This window comes from Mchenga conophoros, linkage group LG23 (assembly GCF_057382185.1).
Source record: "Mchenga conophoros isolate Kocher_MC1m ecotype Shallow Benthic linkage group LG23, M_conophoros_male_GT1.1, whole genome shotgun sequence".
Lineage (NCBI taxonomy): Eukaryota > Metazoa > Chordata > Actinopteri > Cichliformes > Cichlidae > Mchenga > Mchenga conophoros.
The window spans coordinates 50290068-50303240 of record NC_140547.1 but is presented as its reverse complement, the minus strand read 5'-3'; the positions used below and the strand labels follow the sequence as shown (position 1 = coordinate 50303240).

General features: G+C 44.2%; 1 protein-coding gene across 1 annotated transcript in view; it reads right to left on the bottom strand.

The window, feature by feature from the left end:
* Positions 1-12232, bottom strand: part of LOC146548258 (ribonuclease inhibitor-like) — a 34489-nt gene extending 22257 nt beyond the window's left edge. Inside the window, exons 1-3 of the mRNA XM_085265044.1 lie at positions 12213-12232; positions 8557-8751; positions 5439-5615 (exon numbers count right to left, since the gene is read on the bottom strand). Coding sequence (XP_085121170.1) covers positions 5439-5615; positions 8557-8751; positions 12213-12232 — 392 coding nt within the window. The remainder of the gene's footprint in view (positions 1-5438; positions 5616-8556; positions 8752-12212) is intronic.
* Between the last annotated feature and the right edge of the window lie 941 nt (positions 12233-13173).

The window sequence follows — 13173 nt, the reverse complement described above, 5'->3', positions numbered from 1 at the left end:
TGGGAGGAAACATCAAGAGCCTGTTTGAAAGGAGACACATGTGGATGCTGTGCCAGTCTGTGGTCTGTCAGAAGTCAGCTGAGTCACACTGCAAGAAGCTGCAGAATCTCAGAGGAGGAGATTTGGAAGTGTTTGTGGGACAAACTGGACTCAAAGAAAGAAGATGTTTGTGAAGTCTTTGGTGGAGGTGAGCAGTGTGAAGCAGAACACATGCAGATGAATCAGGAGGGAACAAACTGAGTGGGCGGAGCTGCCTGAGCCCCGCCCACACAGACACAGCTCCTCTCTGGAGCTAAACGTCTGCTTCATCTCCGCCTCTTTTCTTCATCCTCCACCTCTCTTTTCTCTTCTTCAGTGTTCTGCAGCCACGGAGCCTCACAGCCGTTACCACACCCATACCTGAGCAGCTAGCATTACCCAGCATGCCGTGCAGCAGTGTCAGTTTGTAAATGTGCAAGAATTCCTGCTCTAAACTGTTTCACAGAGTGCTGTGTGCCGTGACCTTTGACCTGCTAAAGACCGTCAGCTGTGGATTATTCATTGTTGTGTCTGATACTTAGAACTGTGAGGAAGAAGCTACACAGTTAATCAGGGTCCCCTCTCTCTGAATCAGGAAAGGTGGGCAGGCCGCGTGTGGGCCGCGGGCCATACGTTGAGTATCACTGTTTGAAATGTGAACATTGTTCTGCTGCAGTCAATGGACTAAACCAGAGAAGAAGAAAACAGACTTTACCATGAAGATCCTCAGTGTGGATCAGTATAATATCAGCCTGATGTCTGCAGTTTAGTGTCAGCACAACTTTCACATCATATTCATCTCAGCACAACTAAAACATGCTGACTGACCTCAGAGTTTCAAGTTTACATCCTGGACTCTCCAGGAAACCACACAGATGCTTCACTCCTGGATCCTGCAGGTTGTTCTTAGTCGGCGACCAGGGGGAGTCATTACTCAGGTCCAGCTGTCTCAGATGGGAGGGGTTGGACTTCAGTGCTGCTGCCAGATAATCACAGCTGATCTCTGACAAACCACAGCTCTTCAATCTGTATAAAGAATGAAAGATGTAAGTTTATTAGACAAAGAGCTTGAAATCATTCAGTGTTTCATCATCTGTTCAGAGCTGAAGAAGGTTCAGAATGTAGAAGTTTAGAAAATGGAAACTCCAAACAGCTGAAGCCAACAGGAAGCAGCTTCAAACAAACACAACAAGAGAAAAAACTCTGAATGTTTCACATTAAAGTCGTACATTTCTCATAAAAACAGGACAAAGACTTGAAAAAGTCGTGTTTTTCCTTCCAGGAACCACATGGCTTCACTTTTAAAGGTGAAGTGTGACAGAAATGGACATATTTGAAGTCCAACACCTTTTTCCAGTCACATTATTAAAGCAGACAAACTACAAACTCATTTTCATTCCAACAAGTCATCTTCTGACCTGGACTAACAACACTGGTCTCTATGTGCAGCTGGCTGTGAGACCAGTGCTCAGGGAGCGTCTACAAAGTGCAACACTGAAAGAACATCACACACTCATTTGCTTCCAGCACTTTCACACAAACATCTACTGTCATTATTGTCACCAAACTCTGTGGATCCTTTATTGCACATTCAAATGGGATCAAATGGTCAGACAAAAGAGGGTTATGAGGAAATATGATGAAATGTTGTGTATTAGCAGCAAGTTATTGAATCTTTTTCCTCAGAAACCAAACAAAATGATTGACAAACATGTTTTTACAAACTCAGTGTTGGACTTGGATCAGCAGGATAAGCTGATGTTTAAAGGCATTTGAGTCTCGCTGTATGAGAGTCCAGTTCTTACTCAATATTTATGGATGATGTTCTTTCAGTGTTGCACTTTGTCGACGCTCCCTGAGCCTCACAGCCAGCTGCACATGGACCAGCTGACATTACCCAGCATTAGAGGCGGCTGTAAAAAATTCATGTTCCCATTTAAATGGTTTTAATTTGAATAAAACGATGTTGATTCATTCAATCCTGAATCGATGTTTAATATAAATGTATTTTGCCAGAATCTCAGGTTAAAGCTCACAAACTATTTCAACAAGCAGCAAACAGATAAAACAGTAAATGAGAGCAGCTAAACACACAAAGATGGAAACACAGAGCGTGGATCGTTCACTCGACGGCACGTACACGGACACGCCGTCGGGGCTGAAAGTGGACAGCTCACAGATCCTGAAGCTGCAGGTTTCATCTGTCTCCAACCAAAACTGAGTGAAGCAGCAGCAAAAGAAGATCCAAACTCTGCTTCACGTTTGATAAATATGCTCATGAATTCTCTCTGACTTTGGCTGTTCCTGCCTGCACAGCTCTCTCTCTCTCAGTGTACTCCAAGAACAGCTTCAAACATCTGTTTCTGCATCATTCACTGTTTATTAGCCACCAGTCTGCTGTTGTGTTCAGTGCTGTCGGCCTCTGACAGTAAAGCCTCATTTCTGCTGTTCCATGGAAACTTTTTAAAATGATGACAGATTACAAACTCTCAGCTGTGTCTGTAATCAAACCTCTGTAACTTTGCTTCACTTCAGCAGCATCAGCTCATGTTCACATGTTGCTTCATGGTTTGCTTCAGTTTTTGATCGACTGCAGAATATTTTGAAGGTTATCTGCTATAAAAAGCCAGAAGAGGAAAATCTGCTTCATGTGTTTCTGTTTGATCCTCAGTGACTTTGACACAAAGGCCTCTGCTGTGATGATCACACCTCTGATCAAGTCTCACAGTGTCACAACTGATAAATGATCAGAGTTAGAATATTTCTGACTGTCTGCTGTGTGCCGTGACCTTTGACCTGCTAAAGACAGTCAGCTGTGGATTATTCATTGTTGTGTCTGATACTTAGAACTGTGAGGAAGAAGCTACACAGTTAATCAGGGTCCCCTCTCTCTGAATCAGGAAAGGTGGGCAGGCCGCGTGTGGGCCGCGGGCCATACGTTGAGTATCACTGTTTGAAATGTGAACATTGTTCTGCTGCAGTCAATGGACTAAACCAGAGAAGAAGAAAACAGACTTTACCATGAAGATCCTCAGTGTGGATCAGTATAATATCAGCCTGATGTCTGCAGTTTAGTGTCAGCACAACTTTCACATCATATTCATCTCAGCACAACTAAAACATGCTGACTGACCTCAGAGTTTCAAATCGACATCGTGGATTCTCCAGGAAACCACACAGATGCTTCACTCCTGAATCCTTCAGGTTGCTGTAGGTTCCACTCAGGTCCACCTCTGTGGGATACGAGGGGTTGGACTTCAGCGCTGCTGCCAGATAATCAAGGCCAATATCTGACAAATCACAGCTCTTCAATCTGTATAAAGAATGAAAGATGTAAGTTTATTAGACAAAGTGCTTGAAATCATTCAGTGTTTCATCATCTGTTCAGAGCTGAAGAAGGTTCAGAATGTAGAAGTTTAGAAAATGGAAACTCCAAACAGCTGAAGCCAACAGGAAGCAGCTTCAAACAAACACAACAAGAGAAAAAACTCTGAATGTTTCACATTAAAGTCGTACATTTCTCATAAAAACAGGACAAAGACTTGAAAAAGTCGTGTTTTTCCTTCCAGGAACCACATGGCTTCACTTTTAAAGGTGAAGTGTGACAGAAATGGACATATTTGAAGTCCAACACCTTTTTCCAGTCACATTATTAAAGCAGACAAACTACAAGCTCATTTTCATTCCAACAAGTCATCTTCTGACCTGGACTAACAACACTGGTCTCTATGTGCAGCTGGCTGTGAGACCAGTGCTCAGGGAGCGTCTACAAAGTGCAACACTGAAAGAACATCACACATTCATTTGCTTCCAGCACTTTCACACAAACATCTACTGTCATTATTGTCACCAAACTCTGTGGATCCTTTATTGCAAATTCAAATGGGATCAAATGGTCAGACAAAAGAGGGTTATGAGGAAATATGATGAAATGTTGTGTATTAGCAGCAAGTTATTGATTCATTTTCCTCAGAAACCAAACAAAATGATTGACAAACATCTTTTTACAAACTCAGTGTTGGACTTGGATCAGCAGGATAAGCTGATGTTTAAAGGCATTTGAGTCTCGCTGTATGAGAGTCCAGTTCTTACTCAATATTTATGGATGATGTTCTTTCAGTGTTGCACTTTGTAGACGCTCCCTGAGCCTCACAGCCAGCTGCACATGGACCAGCTGACATTACCCAGCATTAGAGGCGGCTGTAAAAAATTCATGTTCCCATTTAAATGGTTTTAATTTGAATAAAACGATGTTGATTCATTCAATCCTGAATCGATGTTTAATATAAATGTATTTTGCCAGAATCTCAGGTTAAAGCTCACAAACTATTTCAACAAGCAGCAAACAGATAAAACAGTAAATGAGAGCAGCTAAACACACAAAGATGGAAACACAGAGCGTGGATCGTTCACTCGACGGCACGTACACGGACACGCCGTCGGGGCTGAAAGTGGACAGCTCACAGATCCTGAAGCTGCAGGTTTCATCTGTCTCCAACCAAAACTGAGTGAAGCAGCAGCAAAAGAAGATCCAAACTCTGCTTCACGTTTGATCAATATGCTCATGAATTCTCTCTGACTTTGGCTGTTCCTGCCTGCACAGCTCTCTCTCTCTCAGTGTACTCCAAGAACAGCTTCAAACATCTGTTTCTGCATCATTCACTGTTTATTAGCCACCAGTCTGCTGTTGTGTTCAGTGCTGTCGGCCTCTGACAGTAAAGCCTCATTTCTGCTGTTCCATGGAAACTTTTTAAAATGATGACAGATTACAAACTCTCAGCTGTGTCTGTAATCAAACCTCTGTAACTTTGCTTCACTTCAGCAGCATCAGCTCATGTTCACATGTTGCTTCATGGTTTGCTTCAGTTTTTGATCGACTGCAGAATATTTTGAAGGTTATCGGCTATAAAAAGCCAGAAGAGGAAAATCTGCTTCATGTGTTTCTGTTTGATCCTCAGTGACTTTGACACAAAGGCCTCTGCTGTGATGATCACACCTCTGATCAAGTCTCACAGTGTCACAACTGATAAATGATCAGAGTTAGAATATTTCTGACTGTCTGCTGTGTGCCGTGACCTTTGACCTGCTAAAGACAGTCAGCTGTGGATTATTCATTGTTGTGTCTGATACTTAGAACTGTGAGGAAGAAGCTACACAGTTAATCAGGGTCCCCTCTCTCTGAATCAGGAAAGGTGGGCAGGCCGCGTGTGGGCCGCGGGCCATACGTTGAGTATCACTGTTTGAAATGTGAACATTGTTCTGCTGCAGTCAATGGACTAAACCAGAGAAGAAGAAAACAGACTTTACCATGAAGATCCTCAGTGTGGATCAGTATAATATCAGCCTGATGTCTGCAGTTTAGTGTCAGCACAACTTTCACATCATATTCATCTCAGCACAACTAAAACATGCTGACTGACCTCAGAGTTTCAAGTTTACATCCTGGACTCTCCAGGAAACCACACAGATGCTTCACTCCTGGATCCTGCAGGTTGTAGTTGTCGCTCAGCACCAGCACTCTCAGATGGGAGGGGTTGGACTTCAGTGCTGCTGCCAGATAATCACAGCTGATCTTTGACAAACCACAGCTCTTCAATCTGTATAAAGAATGAAAGATGTAAGTTTATTAGACAAAGAGCTTGAAATCATTCAGTGTTTCATCATCTGTTCAGAGCTGAAGAAGGTTCAGAATGTAGAAGTTTAGAAAATGGAAACTCCAAACAGCTGAAGCCAACAGGAAGCAGCTTCAAACAAACACAACAAGAGAAAAAACTCTGAATGTTTCACATTAAAGTCGTACATTTCTCATAAAAACAGGACAAAGACTTGAAAAAGTCGTGTTTTTCCTTCCAGGAACCACATGGCTTCACTTTTAAAGGTGAAGTGTGACAGAAATGGACATATTTGAAGTCCAACACCTTTTTCCAGTCACATTATTAAAGCAGACAAACTACAAGCTCATTTTCATTCCAACAAGTCATCTTCTGACCTGGACTAACAACACTGGTCTCTATGTGCAGCTGGCTGTGAGACCAGTGCTCAGGGAGCGTCTACAAAGTGCAACACTGAAAGAACATCACACACTCATTTGCTTCCAGCACTTTCACACAAACATCTACTGTCATTATTGTCACCAAACTCTGTGGATCCTTTATTGCAAATTCAAATGGGATCAAATGGTCAGACAAAAGAGGGTTATGAGGAAATATGATGAAATGTTGTGTATTAGCAGCAACTTATTGAATCTTTTTCCTCAGAAACCAAACAAAATGATTGACAAACATGTTTTTACAAACTCAGTGTTGGACTTGGATCAGCAGGATAAGCTGATGTTTAAAGGCATTTGAGTCTCGCTGTATGAGAATCCAGTTCTTACTCAATATTTATGGATGATGTTCTTTCAGTGTTGCACTTTGTAGACGCTCCCTGAGCCTCACAGCCAGCTGCACATGGACCAGCTGACATTACCCAGCATTAGAGGCGGCTGTAAAAAATTCATGTTCCCATTTAAATGGTTTTAATTTGAATAAAACGATGTTGATTCATTCAATCCTGAATCGATGTTTCATATAAATGTATTTTGCCAGAATCTCAGGTTAAAGCTCACAAACTATTTCAACAAGCAGCAAACAGCTAAAACAGTAAATGAGAGCAGCTAAACACACAAAGATGGAAACACAGAGCGTGGATCGTTCACTCGACGGCACGTACACGGACACGCCGTCGGGGCTGAAAGTGGACAGCTCACAAGTTCAAGTTCAAGTTCAAGTTCAAGTTCAACTTTATTGTCACTTCAACCATATACAGTTTAAAAATACACAGTGAGGCGAAACAACGTTCCTCCAGGAACCAAGGTGCTACAAGACAAGTTAGTGCAAAAAAAATAATAATATATAATATATCTAGTAATAATATTGTGCAAAAGAGCATTTACAGGTTGGTGTGTGCGATGGTTTGGTGGTGTAGGTCAGTGTGTTTGCGCTTGTGTTGGTTAGTCAGTCCAGTCTCAATGTTTTGAGGTATTTGAGTTAAGCTGAGTGATAATGTTAGTGTATGTGTGTGTGTGCGTGTTTATCAGTCAGTCCCTTTTTGCTGAGGAGACGGATGGCTTGTGGAAAAAAGCTGTTGCACAGTCTGGATGTGCGTGCCCGAATGCTTCGGTACCTTTTTCCAGATGGCAGGAGTGTAAAGAGTGTGTGAGAGGGGTGTGTCCGATCAGCCACAATGCTGGTGGCTTTGCGAATGCAGCGTGTGGTGTAGATGTCCTCAATAGAGGGTAGAGAGACCCCGATGATCTTCTCTGCTGTTCCCACTATCCGCTGTAGGGTCTTGCGGTCTGATATGGCACAGCTCCCAAACCAGACAGTGATGCAGCCACTCAGGATGCTCTCAATAGTTCCTCTATAGAAGGTGGTCAGGATCGGTGGTGGAAGACGGGCCTTTCTCAGTCTTCTCAGAAAGAAGAGACGCTGTTGGGCTTTCTTGTGCAGGGAGCTGGTGTTGAGGGACCAGCCGAGGTCCTTCTCCAGGTGTACGCCCAGGAATTTGGTGCTGTCAACGATCTCCACAGAGGAGCCGCCAGATCCTGAAGCTGCAGGTTTCATCTGTCTCCAACCAAAACTGAGTGAAGCAGCAGCAAAAGAAGATCCAAACTCTGCTTCACGTTTGATCAATATGCTCATGAATTCTCTCTGACTTTGGCTGTTCCTGCCTGCACAGCTCTCTCTCTCTCTCAGTGTACTCCAAGAACAGCTTCAAACATCTGTTTCTGCATCATTCACTGTTTATTAGCCACCAGTCTGCTGTTGTGTTCAGTGCTGTCGGCCTCTGACAGTAAAGCCTCATTTCTGCTGTTCCATGGAAACTTTTTAAAATGATGACAGATTACAAACTCTCAGCTGTGTCTGTAATCAAACCTCTGTAACTCTGCTTCACTTCAGCAGCATCAGCTCATGTTCACATGTTGCTTCATGGTTTGCTTCAGTTTTTGATCGACTGCAGAATATTTTGAAGGTTATCTGCTATAAAAAGCCAGAAGAGGAAAATCTGCTTCATGTGTTTCTGTTTGATCCTCAGTGACTTTGACACAAAGGCCTCTGCTGTGATGATCACACCTCTGATCAAGTCTCACAGTGTCACAACTGATAAATGATCAGAGTTAGAATATTTCTGACTGTCTGCTGTGTGCCGTGACCTTTGACCTGCTAAAGACAGTCAGCTGTGGATTATTCATTGTTGTGTCTGATACTTAGAACTGTGAGGAAGAAGCTACACAGTTAATCAGGGTCCCCTCTCTCTGAATCAGGAAAGGTGGGCAGGCCGCGTGTGGGCCGCGGGCCATACGTTGAGTATCACTGTTTGAAATGTGAACATTGTTCTGCTGCAGTCAATGGACTAAACCAGAGAAGAAGAAAACAGACTTTACCATGAAGATCCTCAGTGTGGATCAGTATAATATCAGCCTGATGTCTGCAGTTTAGTGTCAGCACAACTTTCACATCATATTCATCTCAGCACAACTAAAACATGCTGACTGACCTCAGAGTTTCAAGTTTACATCCTGGACTCTCCAGGAAACCACACAGATGCTTCACTCCTGGATCCTTCAGGTTGTTGTTGTTCAAAGACAAGGAGTCATTACTCAGGTCCAGCTCTCTCAGATGGGAGGGGTTGGACTTCAGTGCTGCTGCCAGATAATCACAGCTGATCTTTGACAAACCACAGCTCTTCAATCTGTATAAAGAATGAAAGATGTAAGTTTATTAGACAAAGTGCTTGAAATCATTCAGTGTTTCATCATCTGTTCAGAGCTGAAGAAGGTTCAGAATGTAGAAGTTTAGAAAATGGAAACTCCAAACAGCTGAAGCCAACAGGAAGCAGCTTCAAACAAACACAACAAGAGAAAAAACTCTGAATGTTTCACATTAAAGTCGTACATTTCTCATAAAAACAGGACAAAGACTTGAAAAAGTCGTGTTTTTCCTTCCAGGAACCACATGGCTTCACTTTTAAAGGTGAAGTGTGACAGAAATGGACATATTTGAAGTCCAACACCTTTTTCCAGTCACATTATTAAAGCAGACAAACTACAAGCTCATTTTCATTCCAACAAGTCATCTTCTGACCTGGACTAACAACACTGGTCTCTATGTGCAGCTGGCTGTGAGACCAGTGCTCAGGGAGCGTCTACAAAGTGCAACACTGAAAGAACATCACACACTCATTTGCTTCCAGCACTTTCACACAAACATCTACTGTCATTATTGTCACCAAACTCTGTGGATCCTTTATTGCAAATTCAAATGGGATCAAATGGTCAGACAAAAGAGGGTTATGAGGAAATATGATGAAATGTTGTGTATTAGCAGCAACTTATTGAATCTTTTTCCTCAGAAACCAAACAAAATGATTGACAAACATGTTTTTACAAACTCAGTGTTGGACTTGGATCAGCAGGATAAGCTGATGTTTAAAGGCATTTGAGTCTCGCTGTATGAGAGTCCAGTTCTTACTCAATATTTATGGATGATGTTCTTTCAGTGTTGCACTTTGTAGACGCTCCCTGAGCCTCACAGCCAGCTGCACATGGACCAGCTGACATTACCCAGCATTAGAGGCGGCTGTAAAAAATTCATGTTCCCATTTAAATGGTTTTAATTTGAATAAAACGATGTTGATTCATTCAATCCTGAATCGATGTTTCATATAAATGTATTTTGCCAGAATCTCAGGTTAAAGCTCACAAACTATTTCAACAAGCAGCAAACAGCTAAAACAGTAAATGAGAGCAGCTAAACACACAAAGATGGAAACACAGAGCGTGGATCGTTCACTCGACGGCACGTACACGGACACGCCGTCGGGGCTGAAAGTGGACAGCTCACAGATCCTGAAGCTGCAGGTTTCATCTGTCTCCAACCAAAACTGAGTGAAGCAGCAGCAAAAGAAGATCCAAACTCTGCTTCACGTTTGATCAATATGCTCATGAATTCTCTCTGACTTTGGCTGTTCCTGCCTGCACAGCTCTCTCTCTCTCAGTGTACTCCAAGAACAGCTTCAAACATCTGTTTCTGCATCATTCACTGTTTATTAGCCACCAGTCTGCTGTTGTGTTCAGTGCTGTCGGCCTCTGACAGTAAAGCCTCATTTCTGCTGTTCCATGGAAACTTTTTAAAATGATGACAGATTACAAACTCTCAGCTGTGTCTGTAATCAAACCTCTGTAACTTTGCTTCACTTCAGCAGCATCAGCTCATGTTCACATGTTGCTTCATGGTTTGCTTCAGTTTTTGATCGACTGCAGAATATTTTGAAGGTTATCTGCTATAAAAAGCCAGAAGAGGAAAATCTGCTTCATGTGTTTCTGTTTGATCCTCAGTGACTTTGACACAAAGGCCTCTGCTGTGATGATCACACCTCTGATCAAGTCTCACAGTGTCACAACTGATAAATGATCAGAGTTAGAATATTTCTGACTGTCTGCTGTGTGCCGTGACCTTTGACCTGCTAAAGACAGTCAGCTGTGGATTATTCATTGTTGTGTCTGATACTTAGAACTGTGAGGAAGAAGCTACACAGTTAATCAGGGTCCCCTCTCTCTGAATCAGGAAAGGTGGGCAGGCCGCGTGTGGGCCGCGGGCCATACGTTGAGCATCACTGTTTGAAATGTGAACATTGTTCTGCTGCAGTCAATGGACTAAACCAGAGAAGAAGAAAACAGACTTTACCATGAAGATCCTCAGTGTGGATCAGTATAATATCAGCCTGATGTCTGCAGTTTAGTGTCAGCACAACTTTCACATCATATTCATCTCAGCACAACTAAAACATGCTGACTGACCTCAGAGTTTCAAGTTTACATCCTGGACTCTCCAGGAAACCACACAGATGCTTCACTCCTGGATCCTGCAGCTTGTTGTTGGAGCTCAGGTCCAGCTCTCTCAGATGGGAGGGGTTGGACTTCAGTGCTGCTGCCAGATAATCACAGCTGATCTTTGACAAACCACAGCTCTTCAATCTGTATAAAGAATGAAAGATGTAAGTTTATTAGACAAAGTGCTTGAAATCATTCAGTGTTTCATCATCTGTTCAGAGCTGAAGAAGGTTCAGAATGTAGAAGTTTAGAAAATGGAAACTCCAAACAGCTGAAGCCAACAGGAAGCAGCTTCAAACAAACACAACAAGAGAAAAAACTCTGAATGTTTCACATTAAAGTCGTACATTTCTCATAAAAACAGGAAAAAGACTTGAAAAAGTCGTGTTTTTCCTTCCAGGAACCACATGGCTTCACTTTTAAAGGTGAAGTGTGACAGAAATGGACATATTTGAAGTCGATTAGTTATGTCTATAACTTCTGTTCCCTGAAGGAGAGGAACGAGGTACAACACATAAGTATGGGATATCACGCCCTCGCGTGTCCTGGCTGAAGAAACCTTTATTCACGCCTTTACGGCAGATGACGTGTGATGACACGCGCAAGGCCCCGCCCGCACATATAGCCGCTGCCATCACCGTCATCCCTCAGTTCGATAGCCGCTCTTCACCGAGCCAACTGCTCAGTGGGGCCACCCTGTGTTGTACCTCGTTCCTCTCCTTCAGGGAACAGAAGTTATAGACATAACTAATCGTTCCCTTTCAGTCGATTCACTCGGTACAACACATAAGTATGGGACCTATATACACGCCCCGCAGAGCAGCCACCGAACCGGAACGGGACCACCACATCCTTAGTGAGTGGTAGACCCAGCAGAAAGGACAGCATGAGCCACCGAAGGGGCTGTAACGTCCAACCGATAAAACCGCACAAAAGTGTGCGGCGACGCCCAATTAGCCGCTGCACAAATATCAGCCACAGGCACCCCTCTAAAAAGAGCCCATGAGGTCGCCATCCCCCTGGTGGAATGAGCTCCCACCCCGTGGGGCAACGCAAAACCTCCGGTGCTGTATGCCAGCGAAATAGCTTCTACAATCCAGTGGGACAGCCTCTGTCTGGACAGAGCTCTACCCCTATTCGGATTAGCGAAGCAGACAAACAACTGGTCACACAAACGCACATCCCGAGTGCGCTCAATGTAGGTGCGTAGCGCACGCACCGGACAAAGAGAATGCACCCTCCTCTGCTCCTCAGATTCAAAAGGAGGGGAGCAAAAGCTCAGCAACTCAAACTCCATTGAACTATAAGATGCAGGCATGACCTTGGGAAGATAGGCGGCATTCGGACGCAATACGACCTTGCGGCCATCAGGAGAAAACTGTGTGCAGGCAGGATGCACAGACAGCGCATGAAGGTCCCCCACTCGCTTCGCCGAGGCCAAAGCGAGAAGTAATGCGGTCTTATACGAAAGAAGTTTCATATCTACCGACTCAACGGGTTCAAACGGAGGGCCACAAAGGGCCTCCAGCACCAAAGACAAGTCCCAAGCCGGGACACTGGACTTAAGCACGGGCCTCAGCCGGCGAACCCCTTTCAGAAAACGCACGGCGAGGGGATGCGCACCTGGTGTCACCCCGTCAAAACCGATATGACAAGCAGATATAGCCGCTAAATAAACCTTGATCGTCGAAAACGAAAGGCCTTTATCCAACAGCTCCTGCAGGAATGTCAAAACATCCACAATAGAGCACTGAAATGGGAGAGTGTGGCGGTCCTGGCACCATCGCTCGAAGGCTCGCCATTTGTAAGCGTACAAGCCTCTAGTAGACGAGGCCCTGGCGCTCTGAATCGTCGCTACCACACTAGGTGGCAGACCCTTAGCAACCAAGTTTAACCTCTCAGCAGGTAAGCATGAAGGTGCCACAGATCCGGGCGCGGATGAAACACTTCCCCCCCCGCCTGAGAGAGGAGATCCCTGCGGAGAGGAAGCTGCCAAGGACTTGCTGCAAGCAGGCTGATTATTTCTGCATACCACGACTTCGCGGGCCACCAAGGGGCCACCAGGATCAGAGAGAGGGAATGCCGACGCACCCTCTCCAGAATTGGAGATATCATTTCCACTGGGGGAAATGCATACAGGAGCACGTCTGGCCATTGGTGCGCTAGCGCGTCCAAGCCCAAGGGTGCATCGTGGTCGATTATGGAGAAGTACAGGGGGCAGTGAGCATTCACCCTGGAAGCAAAAAGATCTATTTGCGCCTCGCCAAATAGATCCCAAATCT